At 38.8% G+C, this 27,433-nt stretch overlaps 1 protein-coding gene across 1 annotated transcript in view; it reads left to right on the top strand.

Annotated features, from left to right (window-relative positions):
- Window positions 1-27,433, top strand: part of rngtt (RNA guanylyltransferase and 5'-phosphatase) — a 117,329-nt gene that overhangs the window by 56,078 nt on the left and 33,818 nt on the right. The window contains exons 11-12 of the mRNA XM_030721366.1: window positions 1,119-1,283; window positions 21,369-21,437. Coding sequence (XP_030577226.1) covers window positions 1,119-1,283; window positions 21,369-21,437 — 234 coding nt within the window. The remainder of the gene's footprint in view (window positions 1-1,118; window positions 1,284-21,368; window positions 21,438-27,433) is intronic.

Raw genomic sequence — 27,433 nt, 5'->3', positions numbered from 1 at the left:
TTAGCAGAGATGCCAAACAGAACATTACCTTCCTCGCGCGATTGTTCCTGTAAAGTGCAGTGATGGAGGGGTGGGGTTGTTTCCCTGGGGTCAGCCCTTTAGTTCCAGTGGAGGGAAATCTTATTGCTTCAGCTTACCTTCCGACTTTATTTTGCAGATCATTTTCTGTCCCAGCATGACTGTGCCCCTATGTGCAAAGCAAGTTCCATAAAGCCATGGTTGGTTGGGTTTGGTGTGCAAGAATTTGACTGGCACGCATAGAGCCCTGACTTCAACCAAATGAAACATTTTTAGGATGAACTAGAACGAAGATTGTGATGTGCTTTTCTGGATAAATGGGCAAAAAAAATTCCACAGATATGTTCCAAAATCTTGTAGAAACCCTTTCCAAATGAGTCGAAGCTGTTATAGTGGGGGGGAACCAGCTCCATATTAAATGCCTTTGGATTTCAAGTGGGATGTCATAAAATCCTTGTAGGTGTAATGTGTAGGTGATTTGATACTTTTGTGTATATATTGTGTGAAAAGACCAAAAATCGGTGAGATATTTAATTGCATTTACACATTTCTGGGGTATTGTTTTCTGATTAAATGGCCTCTGAATGTACCTATGAGTTCATTTACTGTCAGTCAGGGGACTTGGTCATCACCTGATCATCGATCAGTAAAAAAGTGCTCCTAGTACTGTTTTCATCACTCATTTTCTGCTTCAGGAAAAGATTTCAAGAAACTCCTCAAACTATACTTTACAGTTGGTGTGACAGTGACATAAAGGTCTTTTTGTTCCCCCTTTAAAAATGCCTGCCTTGTTCCTATGCACAAACGTCCTAGTCCTCAACTACACCACAAGTAAGATTACCAGTATTGCTATGGGAATGGAACTGGCATTCAATAATCTTAACATATCTGTAATATATTTTCATAAAAGAAAAGCATTTGAAAATCTAGCTAATCTATCGTTGGAGGGATTGTGAAGTTAAATACAAATAAGTACTGCTTTATTTATTAAATTCATATGGAAATTAATTGTTGTTGTCTGTGTTTTGCAAAGCATAGAAGAATCTGTACATGTTTGAAAGAGGGTACATTTGAATAACTGATTTTGTTTTGTCTTTCAGGCACAGCCTGTTGGCCAGTGTGATTTCAATATCCGGCTGTTATGCATAGAAAAGGAAATAATTTCTCCCAGGATGGAAAAGATGAAGACTGGACAGATTGACAAAACCAAGGAGCCCTTCAGTGTCCGAAATAAGCCGTTCTTTGACATTCATGCTTCACGCAAGGTATTGTAATCAAGCATGCTCTTTTCCCTTTCCAGTCCATTTCCCTCTCCATTTCTTAGACAGATGGCGCCCAGTCAAAGCAAAATCCTGCTTTTCAAACAAAGATATACAAACGCGGACGACCTAAATTCCTCACGAATGATATCCTAAAATGAATTTATTGAGCCAGTTGTGTCCCAGTTATATCCCTGGAAGTTGTTTTCCAGGGCAACAGTTATTCATGAGCAAATTGAGCAAGAGCAGCTGAAACACATTAATACACTGGCTTCTTATAGTTAACACAGTCTTACATAAGGAAACAGGCACCCTCTTGAGGTTGAGCCTGAGGGAGGGAACTCACAGGTACCTAGACTGGGACTCATCATAATAGGTCTCAGGTGCGTGGTACCGGTCAGCATAACAATACACTGCTGATGTTGGTCAGTATCATGCAAACTCTGATTATAGGAGAAAACCTCATTATATAGAGTGAATGCCCATCTCCTGGCATTGCTTTAATTTGCTAATTAATACAAGAATAAATATAAAATTACATTTTTTTTTTAAAGTCTGTTATATTTCCTGTCTAATTTGGATGATATTTTTCTGCATTTGCCATATCATACACTTTCATGGCTCAGTTCATAGTACTGTGCTGTTCAAAGGCTGCAAATGGCAGAGATTTTATCCTCTCAAAAGCTGTTAAACCTCCCTCAAAGGCCTGCACTTGTGCCCTACAATCAGGTCTGTGGGAGGTCAGAGCACAATTAATTTGATGTTTTGCTCGGACAAAGATCAGTCGGAAACGTTGGCGCTGCATATTCGCAGACGATCAAAGTGTTTGGAGGGGGTGAAGTTTTTGACATTTCTTCTGCTTTTGCCACTGCCAACACTGATATCTTGGTGTTTTTGTGCTTTATAAAATTCCTAGACTGAATGGTGGTGGTTCCTCTGGTCTAACCCTTTGCTATCCTCTATTCTAAGAACCTTTGTAAGGGATAGCCCCTGCAAGCTTTGGGGTTCATGCGGATGGAGATTTTCTAGAAATGAAGTCAGCGGAGCTGTCTGGTTTCTGACTGCTCTATTGTGTTTTTCACTGACCATCTGCTCCCTATACAGTCATATCTCTGTTGTATGGGACATTAAGAGGGAGAAACTGGAATCTGTCTCATTAATTCATAGCGGCATAACCATCTACTTCATGGCATATCAACCAGAAATTCCATTTTGAGGATATTTCAGTCGCAGGCTGGAGTTGTATGATAGCTTTTGTCTGTTGCTAGGCTGCTGTTTTTTTTTTTTGTTTTTTTTTTATATATCTTAGACATTTACACATTCATGCTGCCATTTCCCCACCAATTGCGAACATTTATTCTTTTTGCTTCCTCCAATTTTCCAATTATCTTACAAAGAACCCTTTTAGTTTTACAGAATTTGTTCATCAGGGTAACCAGATAATATATTTTTGGAATTTCCCTCTTATGAGGATTGAGTGGACTTAGCTGGCAACAGCCAATAATTCTGAACTTGCTCTACAATGAATTGTATTTATAGCATGTTTAATTTAGTTTGATTTAATGCACACTGCATCTTTATTACCTGGACAAACTGGTCAAATTAAATTGGCTTTCATGCATCTGATACAACACAGGCCCTTCACTTACAATATCTGCAAAGACTGTGAAAAGAAATAAAGTGTATAATTTGTTTTTCATAAATATTAAATGAAAACCATAAAACATGGCAACAAGAAACTCTAAAATCATAATTTAAATGGCTTTAATCATTATTAAATAAATGTATTTTTTTAATTTGCCTTAAATCTTGATTGAAAATAAATTACAATTAGGAAATGTGTTTCATTGCGTTTGCATTGGCAGGTTGGGTTTTGAAATCTAAATAATTTTTTAAGATATTTTAAAATTGCTAGTATGTAATTTGATGTTACTGTCATGAAATTAAAATGATACAATACTTTTTTAAAAGTATTATAAGTTAAAGCCTGCAAATGAGTAATTTTTAGCCTGGTGGCAGGTGGCTACAAGGCAACGTGATGACATTAGGTGTTTAAGGTGTATAAACACTAGAAATTGGTCATTTTAGCGGTTGCTGGGCAATATGATGATATCATAATATTCATATAGATATGAACCTTCAGTTGCCTAAGATGTACTTGTCTGCCAAGTTTGGTTGCTCAACTCTTGAATGAGGAGGATGAGTTCACAGACAGATATTTTGTGTATTTTAGTAAGATACATTTTAAAGATATTTTTAAAATATGTAAATATGCATGAAATGAAGTTCATGTAGCAGTATGCCTTTTTTTTGTTTTAGGCATTTTAAATCATCCATAGAAATGTGCAAAGTACATCAAACTCCAATCACAGTCACAGCCTCACATCGGTGATAATAACCACCTTCCGACAGCTGAACTGTTTATCGATAGTCCAATTTCTGCATTTATACCGCAGCTCTTGCTGCAGTTGTTTTCCCTGTTTTTCATGAGCAAGGCCTTAAGCAAGTGTATTTGCTGTCAAATAAGCTCTTATATAAACTTACCAATGACTGTCAGTGAGTAAATTAGTTTGTTCTATATAGTTGTACAAAATATACACACAGACACACACACACTTGTAATAGGTGCTGCTAAATTGGCCAGAGAATGTATTTGGCAGAGATATTAATATTCCGTTCTCAGAATTACAGATCAAGTCAAGACTGGAATGTCTGGTCATTTTCTTTGCTTGCTGAGTTTAAGAGTATTGGCAATTTCCACAAAGGATCAGTTTAGTAGGTAGAAATTCATATTCCTTCGTGGATTACAGAAATGAGTGTTACAGTCTCAGCCCACTGAAAGCTGGGGATGATATTTGCAAGTTTTCCTAGAGAGTGAACTAATCAAAAAACTCAAACAAGTCTAACTTTTATTAAGTTTTCAGTGTAGTACAAAACTTTTGCATACATGTGGTTTTCAACCTTGATGAGCAAAAGTTCGAACTCAGCAGTCCTGAAACTCAGCAAAAAAGTGCTCATTTTTGGGGGTTGCTACACCCCCATGCCCTGCCACTCCAAAAAATTTTTTTTTGGGGGGGGGGGATTCAGCATAAAATTTTTAGGGGTTGAGGACTAGTAAAAAAATTAGATATTCAATTTTTTATCTGTATAAATACAACCATCCCTCATGTCTTTGTGTTTTGCTAGGAAAATGGGAAATAGCCATGATTTACTGAAACATGCAAACATAAGTAGAAGTGCAATGATACAAACACAGTTTGGATCATTTTAACAAGCTTGAAAGGCAGTATTTGGTTTGACCGCTTTTAATCTTCAACCCAGCCTGAACTCTCTAAGGTAATTTGTAATTTATAGTAATCTAATTTTTTTAAGGATACTATGTTGAGATCTGCCAAGTTTTCCCTAATAGCTCTTTAGGAGGTACCTTGTTGGTGCAAAAGTACAGTTTTATGCCTCTCAAACTGTGTTATCTTTAGCGTTTTCATAGTTTTAACTCAATAAATGGGAACAATGCTTGTAACAAAGTAGCTCTTTAAAGGAGGAACAAATTTAAACAGGCTTTTTATTCTTCTAATTTATTAATTTCAGTTCTCAAAAAGCAGTTAAGTGGTGAGGCCTTTTGAATAAGTCAAAAAATTTCTAAAGCATATAGTAATTAATTCTGGTTCAAGGTGTATCCAGATTCATTAAAATCAGTTTGGTAACCTTAATATTACAAATGGAAATTAGAAGGTATAGGTTCATCTGTGCCCTTTATTTTCACATCCATTTATCATATTTTAGGCCTAAGATTATTAAAGATCCCCCACAAAATACTGATATGTCAAGCACATCAAGCATCTTCTCCCTGGAGTCCAGAAAGTCATGAATAGGAAGAAGAAAACTTTGAACCAGCTTTCCTACCTGAGAGTAGATGTCATCTTGGAACACCTTTTTTGAACTGAGATTGAATTTGGATAGAGACCTGAAAAGTAGTTATCTAGATACTTTTCTGAGATTGCAGTCTTTTCACAGAGCATGAACGTAATCAGACAGGGTGAGATTAAGGTTTAGAGTAACATGCTGAATATAAAATAGGCAATGAAATTGACTTCCTTTAAAATGTAAGTGGGTGAAGTGAAATAGATTTTAGGGTGACTGCACTATGAAATCACAAAGGATGATTTGCATTAAGGCAGTTATTTTGTTTGGGAGGCTTTTGTTTGCATGCTGCTCTAATGGCTGCTTTTCCGCTGCAGTTTTCTGACAACAAAATAAGCTGAAAAGTTGGGCTCAAAGTATTCAAAATAGTCCAAAAAAACTTTTCTATTAAATGGTCAGTGAGTATAAATTAGTAGTGCATTGATTGTCAGCTGGGGCTGTCATATGGCCTTGAGGCTGCCTACACCTGATAAGCAGCTGCAGAATCTGTGCTGAGAGTTTAACCTAACATAAATTGAGTTGCCTGCTGTATACTTTAGGTTGTAAAAAAGAGGGGAAAAAAACAACCCGAAACACATGTGTGTTTTAAATTATACCAGTCATTTATCTCTGCAAAGCCAGAAGGAGACTGAGTTTCTACAGGAGTTAACTAAATGGATGCACTCTTGAAAAAGTCAGTTGGAAAAAGTTAATCCTTGAATGTAGTGCGGTAGCTGTACAAGACTCAAGTACTGTAAGGTACACCGATGTTCCTCTTGTCAAATAAAACCAATTGATCATGTAGAAGGTCAGAGTTCCAGATAGCCGAAGGCCAGAGTGTGATGAGAAGCCTTTTTATTCTTTCCTATCTCCCCTTCCACTCCAGTGAGATTAAATGTTTCGTGTAAATGTCCTCCCCTCATGGTCCTGTTGTTGCATTCTCCCGACTCCTGAGTCAGAGTCCTTGTTTTTCAGTTGGTGCAGGTATACAGTGGTGGGGCTGGAGGAAAGTAACCCCTTCTGAACAGCATGTCTTATTAGCTGAAGGCTGTCAGTTGGCTGCTTTCCTGTTGCTCTCTGACCTCATGCCTGTCAGTTGAGTCTCCAGCTGTTGGTGCTTGAGAAGCAAGTACCCAGGTCTCAGTCTTTTTCATCTCCTTTATGTGGGTGTTTTAACTCGGTTTAAAAAACAAAAAACCCAACACTTAATCCCAGCTTGATATTAAAGTTTCCCTGTGGCAATCAACCCAAAATACTGGGTAATGGGTCAAAATCTAAATTACTGACCTTCATGTATTTGTCCTAATTAAGATTAAAATCCTTGGGGGGTGGGGGGGCTAGTTTATGAAATTTCACTACAAAAAAACCATTTGTCAGCTTGCACCTAAGGCCATGGTACTGCATCCTTCATGGTTAGGTTCAAGAACAAGCCGCACTTTATAACCTGCGTCCTCACTCTCTCTCTCTTCCTGCTGTGGCTGCTGCTGCACCCACTCACAGAGGGAAACATGTTGACTGTTGTATAAGGGCTTATGCTGCTTGGAAGAACACACAACATGGACTGGATGACTAATGTTTGTTTACCTCAGTTGCTTTGAGATTTTTTAGTTTTCTTCAAAGCCTCCAAGACATTATGCAACAACTGATGATGCACGGCATATCTATACAGTAAGGGTTGCATTCGCCGGTGAGAAAGCAGTTGAATATGTGGCAGTATCGACCTGAGGCAGCTTCTTTTATTTGTTCTGCTTGCCTGCTCTCCTTGTGCCTTCCAGGCTCAGGGTTGATGACGAAACACGTGTCCTCTGGGTCAGGTCAGCAGGTGTTTTTTTTTAGGGCCCGAGCACGAACTGTGCGAAGGCCCTATTGTAATTTGTTCGTTTATTATTATTTTTTATTTTTTTTTTTTTATTATTATTATTATTCAGGCAAATGAATTGGCTTTTTGGGGGCTTTATCATATTCAAAAACTCATGAAACTTTGCACATGCGTCACACCTGGTGAAAATTTAAGTATTTTAATGGGCTCGGGCAAGGGCGCGTCCAAATGGCTCGCTAGCGCCCCCTAAACTGGAGCCCCACCGCTGTGTTTCACGTACATGAATGAAACTTCATACACATGTATATCATGTCCAGGCGCACAAAAAATCCTCTTGGAGCCATGCCCTAAACCCAACAGGAAGTCCGCCATTTTGAATTAATTATGCAAATTTGGCGATTTGCAGCCCTCACACTTTTTCTAATAACTCAGACGTTTTAGACGTTATCATCTTCATATTTGGTTTGTCTAACCTACACCCCCAGGGGAATCTAAATCTCGAAAATGGTGAGTTTTTGCCAAGGGGGAGGGGTCCTTATGCCCCTTTGAACTTTGATCATTCGCCATGAAATTTTGATTGCCTCTCATTCATACCTACATGATCCAATGTGCATCAAACTTCTCCAGTAGGATGAGGGTGCCCCCCTGAACACATACATATGACAATATTTAATATCAGTCGCAGCGCCACCTAGAGGGAACAGGAAATGTCATATTTTACACTTGGAGGTCCAGCTCCAAGGTGGTTTAGCAGAACCATCTCAAATTTCACCTGGAAAGCCTTAAGAAGTTGGACTTACTGTGTTTTCAAAACTGTGACTTTTTGACAAAAGGGCGTGACCCTTATGGGACGGCAAAGTTCGATGATTCGCCATGAACACAAAAATGGCTGTAACTCTAAGCCAACTTGCCCAATCTGGCTCAAACTTCAGTGGTGTGATAAGCATGCTGCCCTGAACACATTCATATGCATAAAGTCCATAAACGTTAGAGCGCCGCCTAGTGGCAGCTCGGAATATCTTAAAATAGCATGTTTTTTGAGTAGCCCCGGAGCTACGTTTTATCTACATGTATGAAAATGTACAGGCTCATGTAACATACTAAGACGTACAAAAAGTCTCTTGGACCCATACCCCAAACCCTACAGGAAGTCGGCCATCTTCAATTGAAGGTGTCAATTTTTGCGATTTCCACGCCTGCTATTTGAACGAACTCGTCCTAGGGCATTTCACCCACTGACACCAAATTGGCTCCAGATCATCTACACAAGTAGCCCATCAAAAGTTATTCAGGGTTTTGTAGAATATTGAACGGTGTTGCCATGGCAACCCTCTGAATTTGGACTTTTTTCAATTTCAAATTCACAGACATTCTAAACATCAGCCCCTGGGCTGTGCTTTCTCTATGTACCTGAAAATGTGCCTGCTGATGTAAAATGCTAACATCTACAAAAAAGTCTCTTGGACCGATAGCCGAAACACAACAGGAAGTCAGCCACGTTCACTTTAAAGTGTCATTTTTGCAGCATTTTTCGCCTTTTCCAGGCCTTTTTGCCTCAACTCCTCCTAGGGCATTTGACCCAGTGAGACCAAAATGGCTCCAGATCATCCACACAAGTAGCCCATCAAAAGATATTCATGGTTTTGTAGAATATTGAACGGTGTTGCCGTAGCAACCCTCTGAATTTGGACTTTTTTTCCATTTCAGGCCCAGATAGGTTCTAAACATCAGCCCCAGGGCAGTGCTTGGTCTGTGTACCTGAAATCGTGCATGCTGAAGTAACATCCTAAGATGTACAAAAAAGTCTCTTGGACCGATAGCCGAAATCCAACAGGAAGCCTGACATGTTCTAATTAAGGTGTCATTTTTGCAGCATTTGTCACATTTTTCAGGCCTGCTATTTGAATCATCTTCTACTACAGCTTTTCATCCAGTCACACCAAAATGGCTCCAGATCATCTACACAAGTAGCCCATCAAAAGATATTCATGGTTTTGTAGAATATTGAACGGTGTTGCCGTAGCAACCCTCTAAATGTGGGATTTTACTCATATACCACAGTGCACCAAATTGTTACATCTCTGACATACATTGTCCGATCTGCCTCAAACTTCACAGGCTTAATGGGAGGGTAAGGGAGACTGGACACACCCCTCTATCAGCTTTGTTTCACACTCATAACGCCACCTAGTGGCAACAGGAAATCAGTAGGACACTGATACTCATCATCCTATGGTCATTACAGTTTCATTGATGGCTGCAGGCATTACATAAAGCATTGTGACATATTAATTAGTGGGCACTCACCGACGCCACCTAGTGGAAGCGGGAGACGATCGACGCGAAGTACGGCTAGCCTGCTGAGCTGTCAGCAGCCGGGTGAGCCAGCTACTCTCTCGTCTGCGAGAACCTCCGAGCGCGGTTCGGCTGGAGCGTGCCACGGGTCGACGCGCGGCTTGGCTGGAGCGCGCCAGGGGTCGACGCGCGCCGGGTGCGAGGGCCCGCTCATCGCCGCTTGCGGCTTTAATTTTTTTTGCATTTCACTACTCTGCTTTTAGTCTGCTGGTTTCTTCTTTTTAAACCACGGTGGTTTTAGGACATCCTCACCACCATCCCTGTTAATAAAAAGTCCTTATCAAGTAGGTGGCACAGCTACTATTACATTTAAAATCTGAATCTTTGTTTCTTTCTGCTACATGATTTAAATTTGTAATCATTTCTGTGCTGTGAAAGTCAAAATAAAGTTCTCATGTTTTGTACAAAGGCATTAAAAACTCAAGTGATACTGCAGCTATTGTATTGTTTCATTTCACAAAAGAGGAAAAAAAAACTGTTTTTGAACATAACCATGGAAACAGCATCTAAGCTTCAAGCTCAAAGTTGACATTTCCCATGGCAGCTGCTGGCTAGCTAGAACTGGAAAGGTGAAATTATTACAGACACACTATAAATTCCTGTGAGGCCCTATGGACTCCAAAATGTCACACTGTGTATCCGTATAGAGAATGGTTTTCACTCTGTTTCTATTAGGTCCAAAACTATCAGTATTAACAGTTACAGCTAACAGTCTCTTGATAAATGTGGCTTTTGGGAGGACACATGATCCCATTAAGTTTGTTTGTTTCAGAAAGAGGAGCTATACAAGGGTAAATGTCAATAATGTCTTGTTTAAATGACTTTTGTAATAAGCAGTTTGGTCAGATAATATGATCAGCAGGAGATGAGTAGCAACCAGTAGAGCCTCCCTGTTTGATTAAAACTTTCACTCTTCATCAGAGTGAAATGTTTTACACTTGGTAAATTTTTTTTAAATTAAATTTACTGTCCAGTTTTGAAATGCTTCTGTAACATGTCTTCTTTCAGACTATGAAAGTCTTAATCTTTTGTCTGTTGGATATGTATACGAACTATTGCATGTTTAATAAGATGACACCTCATTTGCATATTCCAGCATAAATATATTTCACCTTGAAACCACCCTGTTGATTTCCTACATAACTATACTAACCATAGTGACTGGTAGCAACCTCCAGCAGTCACTCACCAACCTGTCTGGGAGTTTCCCTAGTGACCGTTGGTACCAGGAGGCCAGCAACTGGTCTTTAAGCCTATGTGACTGGGGCCTTACCTTTTTAACCACAAGTTCTGAACAAACAAACAAAAAATTATGCCAATAAAATGAAGGAAAAGTATGCAGATTAATGCATATTTATAAATATACTGCATCATTTGCATATTTAAAAGTAGACAATTAAGAAAACCTGACACAAAAAATACGTTGGAAGTTTCATGGTGATACCATGTTTCATCAGTTATTACCCAGTTCACCCCTTATAGAAGTATTTTAGAGACCTGTGTGAGTTTATGTATGTACATTTTGAGTAAGTACGATGCATTCTCATACTCTGTAAAAATTAGATTTTTTGGGGGGGGGGGGTAGCTGACAAAGAAATAAGACTTCTCAGTTGTAGTGTTGCTACTTTGGTTTATAGGAACTGTAGCTGAATATATTGAAGTTTTAAAAATCATTGGACACACAAATGAAATTATTTTTTGGTTAACAGGCATTATTTGCCAGGGGTGATCTGCTTGCCTGATTGTTAGGGATATACTCTAATTCCAATATCTTGGGTTTGATTCCTGGCATGGGGACATCTGTTTCTTGCCTGCACTCTCAACTGTTAAATAAAGGGGACAATTACTTAGCTTAAATCAGTCTTTATCTGTTAAAAGTTCTGTTAAAGTTTTTGATGCATTACAGCATGTCATTGCTGTGTAATGTTTTAGTTTAATGTGAATGTTTAAGGTCAATAATAGTATATCCAACCCACATCTAAATCTTGACGTCGAAATCTTTCGAACCCTTCTGCACAAAGTCAGATTTTTAATCTTTCAGATATGTAGCCAACTCCAAGACAGACACATTCTCCTCTCCTACTGACAGCACAAAATCAGCAGCATGCTATTGGAGCCCAGTAAAAGGCTTCCTCCTGGTCATTGCCTCTTCACACTGACACTCTGTCTGCTGTCTGCATGAATGTGTCTGAGTATGTGGGCTGTGTTCAGCACTGCCATGCGTTTGCAGTAGTCAGTTTGTCTTTCCTCTCCTAGAGGCAGGCCGGTGATGTGTCTTACTGGCAGTGGTGTAGCTTCAGCACAGACTCAGACTGGCTAAAGTCTCTTCTATGATCACTTAATTAATGCCCAAAGTATTGATATTGCCCAGAAGTTGACATTTTTACTGTCTGTTTGCAAAGAATTCTATTGGTTCTACTAATGTGTAATTTTCCCTTTTGGCTGCAATGTAGTCTTCCATGTCTTCCCCTATTTTAATTGTACAATAACATGTAGTGAGGTTTAACATTTCTTTAGACCCACTTCATACCTATTTACCTCTTGACCAGTCAAGTAGCAATTAATATGAAATTACTGCAAACTTAAACACCAATGATACCTAAAGGTATTTCGTCTTGATGGCTTTTTATGACTCACACAGTGTGTTTAGCTAATTTGTTATAGCCCCCATATAGCACTGGTAACAGAAAAACCTTTAGCCAATATATAAGAACGACTCATCCAAATAACATCATACCAGCACTGCACTTACCGTATTTTTCGGACTATACGTCGCTCCGGAGTATAGGTCGCACCAGCCAAAAAATGCATAATAAAGAAGAAAAAAACATATATAGGTCGCACTGGACTATAAGTCGCACTTTTTTTTGGGAAGGGGGGGGGGGGGTTGATAGAATCCGAGACCCAGAGCAGAAATTCCATCTTGAAAGGCAATTTAAAATAATAATGGATTAAAGAACAGGACGAACACGGTTACGCCTACGTTATGCTAACGTAGCACATTCAGCTACATGACGCACAACGAACACGTGTTCTGTATGTTAACGTAACATTAAGTTATTCAGATAACCATAGCATAAAGAACATACTAACAAGTTAACCAAACCATCAATCCATTGAATTCTTCATCCTCGGTGTCACTTCTAAACAATTCCGTACACTCCGTAGACGAAGCGCCGCTTCCTCTTCTGTGTCGTGTTAGTCAGACTCGTCGTCAGCTGCAGTTCCAGTTATTCCAGCCTTTCTGAATCCCAACAGGATGGTTTGGTTGTCACTGAAGCCCATGTTTTCTTGATCCATTCTCCCAGTTGCCGTTAAGCTGTGCTCTCCATCCATCATCCACTGCGCCCACAGGTTACGCAAGACTGCCTTAAAGCTGCAGTTCACGGAGATGTCAAGTGGCTGGAGTATTTTGGTTCATGTGTTATAAATGTCACATGTACGTTGCTCCGGAGTATAGGTCGCACCCCCAGCCAAACTATGAAAAAAAGTGCGACTTATACTCCGGAAAATACGGTACTTGGATCCAAAGCAACATAACAGTTTTCAAATTGTTAGGCCTCAGTCACACAGATCTAATTTTGACCAGTCAGTGATCCCCTGGCAATCACAAGGGAAAAAATGCATATCTCCCAATCAGTTGGTGAGTGATTGATGGAGGTTGCTAGCAGTCGCTAGGTGGAACTGGTCACAAAGTGCTGCACTGCAAACCTCCTTGTGATTGCTTTGGTCTTTAATAGATCGCCACGGTCGCCCATAGTTTGTATGGAAAACAATGACTTGTCTGCAGACATTCACCAACTACTGATCTAGATCTACTAATCTACTATTTACCAAAACAATCACAAGGCTTTTATCACTGAAACTGAAAACAAAAATTCGCAACTGAAAATCTTGAGACCAAAGGAAAGGTTATTCTACATTTGAAATGCTTATTTGTGCTACATGGGCTTATTATTTTTTTTCTATCAGTATTTTATTTCCCCCTGTGATTAAATTTAAATAGAAAACTGTTGAACAATAAATTCTTGAACATCTTTGAGCCATGCTTTTTAACAAAGCCTCATAAATAGTCCATGGCAATCTGTATCTTGAAAATAGAATGCAGTCCAATGCGAGAGCTCAGCCGAGACAAAAATATGCCGTCAGAAAGGTGTTGACGGAGCTGTGTGTTATTAATGTTTTAGTCTATAGTGGTCCTGAACTTAATATTATCCATTATTATCCTCAAGTTTTTATGATCTTGCAAAAACTTTTTCCAATTTTATGGCATGTTCATCACTCAGCAAGACACCTGTCTGGTTTAACCAAATTCCCTTCATAATACAGTTTAATTTCACGCTTTGCCCTGTGATTTCTCATCATCTTGGCCTATTCTAGTTTCATCCTATCCAATATTGGTTTAATCCTCCAAGTGTTAATATTTCTGTTCATCTTTGCTCTGTCACAACTAATGATCATGTTAAATTTTTATCTTGATAATGGTTTTTTGTAAGTGTCAAATACAATCAAAAGACCTTTTTTCATTTTATTTTATTTATTTTTTTGGACGACACCTAAATTTTCCAGACTGCATAACCTTGTTTGACTCCAGGCCGGCCAGTGGTTTAGCAGCCTTGCGCACTCTGATGTGAGCTTTTCATCTAATAGGCAACTGCACACAGCCTTAGAGAACCATTCACATTAGGGTTGAAAGGAGCCTCTAGCAACAGCCCCACAGTCTGACTGGAATATCAATCCATCCCTTCTACCTTTTGATTCAGCCCCCGCACCTAGACCTCCTTAGAGTAAAGACGAGGATGAGCAGACTGCAGGAAAATACAAAGGCTTCAAGAAAAGAAACTGCATAATAGCAGTCCAGCTGTGCTGAGGAAGAGATGGTGATATTGCAGAAACAATAAGCCACAGAATTGTTAATAGAATGTAATATATTATCCTGCGTGTTTACAGTATGTGTATATAAACACACCGTAAAAGGTATTTTATATACAGTATGCTATTTGTACACTTGATAAAATGTTCACATCTCATCACTGCAGATATTCTTATACTTTACAAATATCATTCTGGAACAGATTCCTTGCTCACAGTGGGATATTTTTGCGCACAGCTGTGTTTTGTTACTTGCAGCTTTTACAGTAGGGGCATCTATTCATTTGGTTTTGTTAATAAAACACAGATGAATACACTATTATTCAGAACACTTTTGATGCCTTCTGATTTGATTTTAATGTTGGTAGGCTGCATGTTTGGTAGACGTATTCTACATTTTGCCCATGTCAGCTTATTTTGTATTCCACACAAACATTTGCAGTTCAGCCCAATAAAATCCATTATTCCTAGCCACACAGGGAAGGGTCATTCAAAGTCATGTTCTTGTTCAAAGCTATAATTTCTAGAGATGGGACATTTTGTGGGAGCAAAACACAACATAGTCTGCAAACAGAAAAGTTGCAGAACAGCTGTAAATGGTGCCGACTGGACAAGACAATTGGATTTAATAACAATAAAAAGTTAATTGACTTTACCACAGCTGTGATTCGTCCTGTGTTAGACAAAAATCCCTCAGAGAAAAGGATTGAAGTCCCGTTCATAACTTTTGTGAAGGTTTTATTTTAGGGTAGTTTTTGAAGGTGAATCTGGCTTTACTGCTTAGTATGGGTGAAAAATTATGGCAACACAGGCCAGAACAGTACGATATCAGCAAAGACTTCAAATGTTTTTGATAAATTTGTTTGTTCTTCTCAGTTGACTGGTGGCATTTGCACACTTATTTTTCTGTCACTGTCATTTTTCTCCTCATGCATCAAGTCATCACACCGTCAGGGCTATTACCTAGCTGGCTGTCACCAGCTGTCACAGAGCTAAAATGATCAGAGGATCAGTAGATCGAAACAAAATCAATCTGCAACACTTCTACATGCTTGCGAAGGCCAAATGCCCAGAATTGTTTTGGTCCATTTCCTCTGATGTGAAAATTTCTATTTGATTTTTTTTTTTTCTTCAATCATCATCATATGGTGACTATCTTGAAGGACTTTGTAGTGTTGGTCAAACAAAACTAGTCATTTGAAGGTGTACATGTTAATTGAGTTTTTTATACTGTACCTAACCAATGATTATTCAATTACTCACAAATAATATTTGTTGAATTCTAGTTCTCACAAACTGAGATAGAGTTGTCTGACATAATCGTTGTGTTCCCAAAACCACTCTATCCATCAAGACATTAACAGAGACCTATGGGGTGTCCTGTGCTGTCTTACACTGGGATATTTACAGTTGATCCTTTGAATGGATAGGTTTCAGGGTGAGGTCTCCATGGACCTGGCTTATTACTGCTTTGGGCTCCTGGTTGTGCTCCTCAACCAGTTTTTGAGGTAAGGCAGGGCTTAATGGCATGCTGGGGCAGGTTGCTGCCGTCTGGAAGTGTCATTGTCATGGGGGTTTTGGTTGGTCTGCCAGGATTCCCAGCAAAACACTGCATTCTGCACCAGAGAGCAATGTTATTCACTTCATCTGGCAGTGATTTAATATTTTGGCTGGTGAGTGTATAGCTTTTATTAAACATCCATGGCATGGTCATTATGGCTTTGTCCTTTTTGGTTGGCTTATGAAAATATGCCTTTCCTCTGTTCAAGACAAATCACAGTAGGAGAAAGAGGGAAGGAGAGTGGCATACTTCATGTCATTTCAGTCCTATTAGACAATTAGCTGGATATCATTCATCACTGTGTCCCTTTGTGAAATGAGTCCGACCATGAAACACTGGAGAAGAAAATGGTCAGACTTCCATCACCCTGTCACTCACTCTCTCTCGAGGGGAGAGGCACCGCTCTGTATGTTACTGGTTCATTTGTCTCCCCAAGCGCCTTCATTGTCCTGTCTTTGCCCTGGAGTCTGCAATGAAGGCTTGATCTCTTAATGGGGCTTTGCTGTTTGCCTCCGCCTACTTGTACCGGGCTCAGCTTTGTGCTTCCTTCCTAAAGAGGTTTAGCCATAAAAGCAGGGTCGCTGCCCCCTCTCTGCATTATCACTCCAAGGAACTTCCTTACTGTAGGAGTATGTGTGAGTGGAAGTCTTCTTTTCTGCTCATCACTCCATCCAGGGTTCACTGTGCTTGCCGAAGGTGGTGGGTGGGTGTGCTAAGATGGCAAGAGAACTGAAATGGAACTCCCAGATCTTACCGCCTACGTGCCGTTCCCTCATAAAGACACCATTTCTTTTTAGTCTGGCTATCTGCCTTCTCCATGTCAGCATGGTTGTCAAGCTTTGTGTGATCTGCTGTGACTCATTCATCATTCTGGAGAGCACTGATGTTGCTCTGCTTTCTTTGCAGATACAGCAGGGAGTGAACACTTTGCTGTTGCTTTAGGTAAATGCATTCTGCGCTCCTCTAAGGGCTAATGACTTCTCTTACTTTCCTGGAACGTATTATCTGAAAAATAGTTATGTTTAGCCATGCAGTATTTTTGTGGAAATGTGAACTCCTCTAGTGGCATAATAGAGATGGTACTTTAATGTAAATTTATCTTTTTTAAGAGTTTTTTTTTTTTTTTTTTTTTTAAACCCAGAACAGGATTATCCTATTTTGCATAGTATCCATATCATTGAGCTCACCATTTCAGTAAAGGTGACGAGTTCTTGCATGAATTGAGTAGTATAACAGTAGGATAGAAATCAAAGAATGAACATAAGAATAGATAACCCAAGAGGCGAATACTGATAGAAGTCATGATGACATATTTTCAGTCTGCCATACTGGTAAAATTTCATGGATGCTGACAGATTTTTTTTTTTAATGCTATAAAATGGATAATGTTGACTGTGGAGTCTTTTGAGCACAAGTAGTAATGTAGAACATTTTCTTTATGAGTGGGCCCCCATTTTGTTTGCACTGTGCATATAAGTGTGTGAAAGTGGGCGCGTGCTTCCATTTTACGTACTCTACTATTCTGACTGCTGGTTGCAGGGGTGTGCAAAGAAATCATAGCAATATACAAGCAATATAGAAAAAAAAAATGAAACCGGCTTTGCATATATTCTGTTGGAAAGAAAACATCTCAAGGGCAAACGCTGAATATAAAGTTAAATGTTATTTTAAACCTTTAACTTCTAATAGCAAGCACTATAGTGGATGTCAGAATGTTTTAGCACCATGAATACATTTATTTTTTTCAGTAAATAAAATGTGATAAAAGCCTTTCAGTTGAAACAAATTAGGGAAAGAAAGGCTAGCCTACACGTGATATATTCTGTCTGATAATTCCCCACATTTGTGTGTTAATATCTGTCTCTTTGTATCCCCATTTCCTTTTAAAAATATGAATAAGTCCTCCTTTGCAGCAGATTTTTTTTTTCTGATGTATTATACAGCAGAATCTGCTCTCTTCAAAGAGAATTTTTGCAACAGACTGTATCATCATAAACCACAGACCATCTGAGTCAAATCTGTTGGTTTAATGCTGGACAAAATACTCAGGTCAGAGGCACCTTAACAGGAGACACCATCTATATGAGAATTTTATGATCTTCAGTTTATAGCAGGCTTTTTGAGCCCTGAAATTGAGTAGAAATTGAGTTCTCTCATTCCAAACATTTTTATTTGTGATTGAGGATATAATTTGGTTTGTCTCCAAGCAGCACCAGGACAGATGACAATCTCTCATCTCCTGTACTACGAGTTAGCGTTAGCTCATCTTGGCTCTAATGATAGTTGGCAGTCTTCATATCTGCGGAACACTTTGCTATCTCCTAGTCAACAGGCACTTTACAATGTCCGTGCCTGCTTATTGAAATGTCAGAGCTGGACAGTAAGTGGAGATATATACAGGCAATGTTAATTAAAATTTAATCACCACACTTTATTGTCTGTCATTACAATGAAGACATCATAGAATATATTATAAAAGGCCACTCTGCAGTACTGATGTTCCTCCTTCCAGTACTTTCCTGTATGGCTAAAATGCATTGCTTTGTGCTTTAGTTCATTTTGATGGCTTTGATATGATACCTGATATCCACTGCAGTGCACTAATGCATTCACTTTCTGTTTTATTGACCAATGCCATTTCCTGCTTGCCTAAATATATTTACCCTGTGCATGAATGTGCCGAATGCCAAAGATCAGTAGCGTTTTGCAAAAATAGTGAAACTTCCTCTAAAATAACTACAACAGATATTGATGATGCAGTTTTTGGTTTGTTTTTGTTGTTGTTGTTGATTGATTTATCATTTTACAATTTAATTATTCCCTTTTAAGATATTTTGTTTTAAAAAAACTGATATTTCCACATTTTCTTAGCACAGTGAATTACAAGGTAGTATTGATACAAAGATGCGGGCCATGTTGAGCTTTCATAAATAGTCAAGTATCTGGTCATTCATATAATGGATAGTTTTCAGTTGAGAATGTGGGATTTTTTTATTTATTTTTTTGCTTTTGAGCCCTTTTCCTCTGTTGATGAGCCGTGATTCTGCATTTTCTGTTCCTGTTTACCCCCCTTGAAATGCTTACGTTCAATTCTGCAGTGTGTAGCTGTGCAGTCATATATTAGGTTTGACAACTGGTGTTACATCACAGCATTTTCCATGGTATATGACACATTTCTATATTGATTTCTCCCATTCCCAGCAGTAGCAGCAGCATTAGTAGGTTTCTCTTCCTGCCACTGCAGACACTTGCTTTATATTGGCAATATTTCACGGTGAGCACAACACAAACATTCCAACATAACATTAAAGTTTTATTTTTGTGCAAGGTTGAATTGCCACACTATTGCAGTTTCATCTAGTTTCTCCTGTTCACTCTTGAAAATTTTATTTCAAGGTCTTGCAATTCAGTTTTACTTTTTCAGATATCACTGAAGATGCCAGCTAACCCTGGCTGGCATCTTCACATGGTGCCCCACCCCCTCGGCAAGCACACAAAAGTCCCAGTCTTCATAATTTTTGACATTTAGCTTCTCTTTTCCACAATGTTTGTATTAAAGCATGTTAAAGTTATGTTAATGTTCACTTACAAAGCTGTATGCTTCCATTCTTTATATTTAAAAAAACAAGGATGTAATACAAGAGAACAAAGGTCACAGTGAAGGGCATAAGCCAATCATCAGTGCCTCAAACAGGGCAAAGGTTGAGTATCGTGGGTTCACAAAGTTAAGCTCTGCCGTAATTCCAGCAGATCAGCTGAAACCCTTCTAATCATCCACTTAATAAATCACGTATCGACTGAGCTAATGCAGCTGCTTTAACTGCAAAAATGGCCCTACTCTTTTTAAGGTATATCTGACTTAATCAGTGTCTGGCTGCAGTGCTCCAGTTGGAGAAGTATGCTCTTCCCATTTTATGCTTTACATAGATATGCTGTGATTGTATGAATTATAAAGTGCTATAATTCTGGGCATGTTAATATGAAGGAACGTTTCTGGGACCTGGCCTGAGAGCATTCTCTCCCTTATTCTTGTTGCAGTTTGAATTCAGTTTGAATTAGAACATTGTTTGGATTGGATTTGTCGGGCTCTAGCTTTGGGATAGGTAAATTTTGTCTTATGATCTAATCTTATAAGTGGATGTGGAGGTCTTAGAACAAACCTGTCATGGTGGAGAGAGGACTCAATAGGCAGATGGTAAGTAATCACTTCAAGGGCTTTATTAATCATGCAAACAGTTTACAGAGGTTTATCAACAATGGGTGGAGGGCAGGACTCTTCTGGGGATGCTCCACCAAGCTTAATGCCTCACACGAGTTGATCCTTGACCCACGCTCCACTGTGCTGTGCCTCGTACTCTGGTGTCCCAGCCTCTAGAGAGATAAGGACACAAAGAATGAGTTGACGTTCCACTTACAATAACCTGCTTCTTACTGACTGGGGGTAAGCAACAATCCGGCGTCAAGTGTAGGACCTCCTCCCCATAAATAGACTGGGTGACGATCGAATTGCCAAAAGCTGCGGAACCAGTCGCGGTCACAGGCAGCTGAGGAGCAGAAGGTCTGCCTCTACAACACAAGGATTGGTTAGTGGGAAGGTCAGAGTACCAGACAGAGCAAGGAAGCAGGATCCGTGACAAAACCCATATAACCAGATGTAATGACTTCAGTTAGAAATTCTAGTCTTACTTTGATTGTAGTGTTTCTGACTGAAATGGTTATCATTTGGTTTGGTGACTCTGCAGTAAAACTCAACCTTAATGAAACTGAGTTCTTTCTCCCCATTTGTCTTTATTACCCTCCATTGATGCTTTAGGCTTAGGACATAGTATTGATGTTTCCAATCAGAAAATTTTTTTTCTGTAGAAACTACAAGTGACTACAGATGGGGTAACAGTATTTATTTTGAAAGGCTAAAATGAAAATCACTCTTAAGATGGGCAATTTCTTCATTGGTTCCCCAATGCAGCTGGTATATTCAGCATAAATTTAGAACTGCTGATATCCTTGTTGTCGTTGCCATGGCAGTTGATGTGCTTCACGATGTAGAAAATTTGCTTTTGCTGTACAATAACTCTACCGTGTCCCCTGGGCATCCCTCCTCAAATATAGTGCCGTTGTTCTCTGTTTCTTAGCAGCAGCTGTGGTGGTTGATGTTAATGGAGGAGATGAAATGCTGTCTTTCACCTCATCAGGAACTTAATTTTTTTTTTTTTTGGCTATCCTTGTCCTTCACCTAGTCTGTCAAGTTACGGCTATTGATCTCTCAGATATGCATTATTAATCAAAAAGTTTAGTGCTTAGTTTCAAGGCTGCATTGCTGAAAAAAAAAAAGGTATCAGACTTGTCCTTATAACTCTGAGTGCATCGCCGAATATAGGCTTTCCAGGTATGTTGAAACTTGATACCTCATTGCTTTTGGAGTGTTAGGTAAGTGTTGGCAGGCTCTATGGCTTCAGAAGGCTTTATAAATCAGTGTAAATTCATGTCTTTCTAACTAAAGCTGTCAGTTGTCAATCTTATCATTTATCAGTTTTTCTTGACTGAAACAGTTCCTTTTATTTTATTTTATTTTTATTTTTTTCAGCTCCTGGAAGGCAGCTTCACATCCCAGGTCAGCCATGAAGTCGATGGGCTTATCTTCCAGCCATGTGGGGTAAGTCTTCACCGACGTGTGACAGTTTGTCATTTTTCAAACCCTTAGTCCCATTGCTCCAGGTTGATTGTCAGTCGCTGCTTTGTCTTCCTACAAGCTCCTACAAAAGAATTGAACAGCTTGTCACTACCACCCGCCGTTTGTCACTCTCTGTGCCAGGCTTGCCCTCGGTTATTGTAAAGGAAACTGCACTACATGAATTCACATTAACACAGGCCTCCTTGTTAGACATTGCACAGAAAACTTGACACATAGTGTTTTCTGCTACAGCCTAAACGGCCTTGGTTGAAATATTGATTTTTTTTGGTGTTATGACAGGAGAAAATCGTATGACAGTAATAATAAAACACCTATTTTCATCTGCTGCCATTGATTCATGGACTTCTAATCCACTGCAATATATTCTACATACATCTACAATATGATCTACATGTATTAATGCATGTATTATCTTAGAATCAGAAGAATTTATTATCATTATATGTCAGATATACAATGAAACTCATCATGGCACAGATTCAGCAAGGTGATGGAAACATTCCTCATTCCAGTTTTTGTTGTGGCACCCCAAATTAGCCATGTGCTTATTGTGCTGTTTAGCCGTGTGGGGCTGTTAATGCCTGGTTAAAAGCAGACTTGTTTGCTTAAAGCTGTAATGTTTGAGAGAGAGTGAAACAGCAAATGCATCAGAGTAACAAAATGAGCTTAATTTTTGTTCAGGTTCCAATTATCATATGGTGTGTGCCATATAATATACAGCATGAACCTACTGCCAGGTCACTTCTGATGAATTTGTATATTTTTATAGCGCTGATTAAAACATGCACAAAGAGAAAATGAAATCCATTTGCAATCTTATATTGTACATGACCAAGTTGAATGTTAGTGCTCTCTGACTAAATGTAACTATGAATATTTTATTGTTTTGAGCCATGAAAAAATGTTTGTGCTCTTTTGGATTCTGGGCACAACTTTGAACAGTGAGGGAGTGTTTCATAATTACAATAAGAACTGAAGAATGTTCTTGGTCAGATTAAATCCAGCTGGTTTGCATGTAAGGAACTGGGCAGTTATTATTTTGTATTTAGACACCTGCTTAGCTTTTGTTTTGACTCTGGAAATATCTAAAAATCTCTTCGCTCAAAGATAAATAGCAGGAAATGCAGATGTAACTTTTCAGCTTTGGCTACAGCCTAATCAGAGATGTTAAATAAGGCATGTTGGCATATGACATGTGATTTCAGAAATGTATTACATTGTAACATTTTTGGAAAATTGTCTAGTTTCTCACACATTACAACTGATGATAACCAAGATTTCTTCTACCCTTTTTTCTAATGTAGCTAAATTACATGGCAGTTAATAAGCTTCTAAAAATCCATTTATAGACGTTTTCCTGAAATTAGTACAATAATAAGGCTCTGTTCCCATTAACATAGCTGTATGGAAGCCATTGAATTGCAATTAAGATGATTTGCATCAGAGCTATTGCAGTTAAAACATCGTTTTGTAACAAATCCAGTCAACACACAAACTAAAGGGATGTGAATAGCATGATAAAAGCCAACATTATTCATACAAATGTGCAACTATTAAAAAAGACACTGGATTGCTTTCCTTAGGCCTCATTCACAGTCCTATAGATCAGTCAGCGGCCCCCCCTGGCAAACTCTGCTTCTGGTTTGCATCGCACTCGTCACAGTTTCCTAACTGCTTAGGGAGTAGTTGGTGAGTGTTTGCAGACAAGTCGGCATCTTCCACCCAAACTAGGGGCAAACAAGGCAACCTACTAGTGACCAAAGCAATTGCAACAAGGTTTTTGGTGTTGCACTGTATACCTCCTTGTGACCCATTTCACTTAGTGACAGCAAGCAACCGTCTAGGAAATACACATTCTTCTCTAGCAGTAAGTGGTTACCAGGGTGTCTCTGACTATTCTCTAGGCTTGTGTGACTGAGACTTTAGCAATAGATTTCACAAAGACTTCCAGTGACCTCCAACAATTACTCCCCACCTGGTCAAGGAATACACATTTTTCTGGCAATCGCCAACTAGTCTGTAAGCCTTTGTGGCTGGGGACTTAAGTTAGGATTATAATTTCAGATAGTGAGCGAGAAGGTCCATGCAGATGTCCACATGTCAGGCTGTTTTATGTGATTAGTGGACTCATCCACAGATAATTTACATTACAGTGCACATACTGCACATGCGCCCCAGGCGTCAGATTTCTAGCTGACTTCAAAGAAGAACAATTACTCAGCCGTCGGGCCTCCAACTGTCCATGTCTGCAACAGAGCGTAATCTTGGCCTTTCCAGGCCCAGTGTCCCAGGTCGTCTATTCTTCTCTAACTCTGATTACACCTACAGAAATTCAGTTCTAAACTTAAAATTTAGAAAATAAGAAGAGCATAAGAACTAAACTCCACTTTTTGGTCACAAAGTGTGAGCATAACATCTCTGTTGATCACAAATAACCATAACTCTAAGATTCAGGGGGTTTGGAAATGCAAAAAAAAAAAGAAAAATTCTGGATTGGCCACAGATTTAACCACGAAACAGTCTGTGTATTTCTCCCTCTTGCTGTTTTTTGTGATTTGAGAAATAATTATCATTTAGGATAACTGTAGCTATACCCATCATGCAGCAACAGTTCTCAGGAGACACAGCTGTGCTTTTCTTCCACCATCTGCATTCCTAAGTAGATGTTTTACAGAGCTTGCTTAATGGATGCATCACTGCCTCAATCAGTATGGCACCATAAATGTCTTTTTTTTTTTTTTTTTTTGCATGTGTGCTTGGTCCTTGTACAATTTAATCTTTTTTTTTTTTTGTATTTGTATTTTGGGTATTTAGTGTGTGCTTGGTTTACCCTCTTCTCTCACATATAAGAAGGAATTCTAATTAGGCCCGAGCCTCCCGAAGGGATCGATGAGGTTTATTATTTATTATAGATTTAGGTTTATTATTTCTACAGTTGATTTGTTCTTTTTGTTTTGTTTTTTAAACTCTCAGGAATATTATTCTGTATGTTTGGGGAAATATAAATTAATTTAAAATAGGATGCAATCTCAGGCATGCACCTCATGCAAGCAGTTTTCTTTGTTTTTTATTTTTTGTTTTGGATATTGTATTTATTATTACGAATGGTTTGGGATTCAGAGCACTATAGGTGCTTTTTCTTTGTGCATCCAATCACTGATTTCTGTTCATGTGGTCATCTGTAGTCTCACTGAAATTTGATATGGAGGAAAGTGTTGAAAGCACACCGGCCCACTTGACGTCATGATGCATGTGTCTGAGAATTTTAAAAACCATCAGAGGAAAAGGCAACATCATCTGCATCCCAGTCATGGATTAGGACGATGCTGTCAACCTCTGTTTGTTTTGGAAGCCGTGGTTTACAGAATTGAAATGATTGCTGTTCAGCAGGCAGAGAAAGAATCATCTGGTGCAAATGATCTCTCAATGATAAAACTGATTGCGTAGACAGATCATTGTTCAAACAATTTGATTTTGTTGTCAGGTGCCTTTTTTTCACCCCCACTCCCTTGTATAATTCTCACTTTTGAATTGGATAGAAGTCCTTTTAAAGCACTGCAAGTCTGTGAACTGTGAGATTTTCCATGTGTCTGTGCTCAGTTTGATTTGTGATTGAAATGCTGCTCTTTAAGTAACATTCTTCAGCTGTTTCACATATCTGCAAGTGAAATCTCACCAAATCTGAAGGTCAGCAGCTACTTCCTGCCTGCACAGCCAAGTAAATTAATGGGCTGGGAACCAAAAACTTGACAAGTGTTTGACTTGTCGATGACGCAAATAGAAATTATATGGAAAATATTATTTAACAATATCTGTCTTTATTTTATTTTTTTTTTAGAGTCTGTCTGAAAATATTAAACAAAATTCTTTCCATCTGCCCTAGATGGAGAGAAATAATCATCTACTCCTGCTTTAACAGGAGTAAAACATCTAAACACTCTCAACATTATGATAGTAGCCTGGGTACAATCTCAACAGGTAATAATTAAAGCAGTCATAGATGGTACCCAAGGTGGGTAACAGACACCACACTGACAACATGTTCCACATATTGCAAATAGGAATAATGTGCACCTGCTGTTTTGAGGCCTATTTGAGAATAGTTTGCTGACGTCTTACTGTGTGATGAAAGTACTATAGCTCTCTGTTTCACCTTATTATAGCAACCTAGAACAGAAATTACAGTGTAATCCCACCTCCAGCTTCATGTCTTTCTATGTTTTTTGTTTTATTAGAATAAAAATTCCATGTTGCTATACTTACATTTTGGATAACAGAAGAGTTGTTTCTGTAGTCTAAATGGCAATCTAAGATCAAGGTGCAAGTCGATAATATGTGATGGCCTGCACTAAATGAAACTTGCTACCTGAGAAGAAATTTTCCAAGTTCCAGATGTTTACAGTGACGAATTAAGTATTAAGACATTTTATAATGGCAGATAACACTATATGGACAAAAGTACTGGGCCGCCTACACATACACCTACAGGAACTGCTTGGCCATGGAAACTCATGTCATGGAGCTCCTGGAGCACAGTTTTTGTGCTGATGTTAATGCCAGGGGAGGTTTAGAGCTCTGTAGTTATTGAGTCAGCAGCATGTCGGTGAGTTTTATGTACTATGCAGCCCAGCACATGATGCAGCAGATCATGTAAATTGGTCTGCTGCATCATGCTTGACTTTATACGCCTGTGTGACAATGGGACTCATAACATCTGAATTCAATGATAAAGAGGTGTGGCCCAATACTTTTGTCCATATAGCTATGTGGTGATTGGGGTAGCTGCTACTTGGCAACTTTTTCAGTTTGAAATAAATTTTCATGGAAAAAAGAGGAAAATTAAGTGAATCAATTAGTCAGCAATAATGAGTAACGCATAGTCAGCATGTTGTTTTAAAAAAAAACAAAAACAAAAAAAAAAAGCCAGTGCTGTAAAAATCACTTACCACCTTACTGCCTTACTATGTAGACTTGTTGTTCACCATTTGGGTGCCCATTCTGTTTTAGAGACATAGTTTACTTTTCCCCTTTTGTAGAAAATACTATTTAGTACAGAGAGAGACTCTGGCATTAATGCTGTTTATGGTCTATCTCATTTTGACATGAGTTTTGCCAACTAGGAACTGACCACTTGCACATTAGTCACATTTATATTGAGGATGCACACATTCGCCTCAGGACTAATCTTATTTAGTGGATTGCATGCTGGCCAGATGTGACCAGTCTGCTTTAGTGAGAGGTTTGTTTGCCATTTGACTAATAATGCAACAGCTGATACTCACAATATATTAAAGTGAATTCTGTAAGTAGGAAACAGTGCTAGCAGTGTCATTTATGGTTTTCTAATGTCAAACAAAAGCAATTAAAAGTTGTGTTTTGAGTACAAATTGTCCACTTTTTGTAGAGAAGAGTTTTTGCATCATGCATCATTTTTGCATGCTGGCGTTTTTCTGAGTGGACGCCCTTTTTTTGAGAATGGTTTGATAGGCATTTGGCTCAAAGTGCACCTCCTCCACCTTGAAGTTCAAGAGTGGGTCAGACAAGGAAGACTGCCATTACAGTTATTAAAGATTAATGACTGGAGAGAAGCACTTTGGAGAAGTTGTCTAACATTATTTGCAACAGTTTGTAAAAAGGAAAAAAAAATACAGTCGCAATGCGACAAAGAGAGCACTGTTGTCTCGTGTACTTGTTGCCTCCAGATACAGTCGCATTATGGGCTGTGAAATTCCCTTAGATAATAGAAGGCGAAGAGTTTAAGTTATGCACAAGACTTCTGATCTTTGGTCAGCTTCATCCTCAAAGTACATGGTCTTTCGAGTATATTAGTCATTCAATAAAAACACATTCAGAGGTTTAAAGCAAATGCTTTTATTACCAACAGCACCAGAAATCATTAGTATGTACAGAGCTAGTTGCACTGCTTCATATTGAAATTGTTTTTCCAAGCCATTGAT

The sequence above is a fragment of the Archocentrus centrarchus genome, chromosome 24 (assembly GCF_007364275.1).
Source record: "Archocentrus centrarchus isolate MPI-CPG fArcCen1 chromosome 24, fArcCen1, whole genome shotgun sequence".
NCBI classification, from domain to species: Eukaryota; Metazoa; Chordata; class Actinopteri; order Cichliformes; family Cichlidae; genus Archocentrus; species Archocentrus centrarchus.
This window is presented reverse-complemented; position numbering and strand designations above follow the sequence as displayed.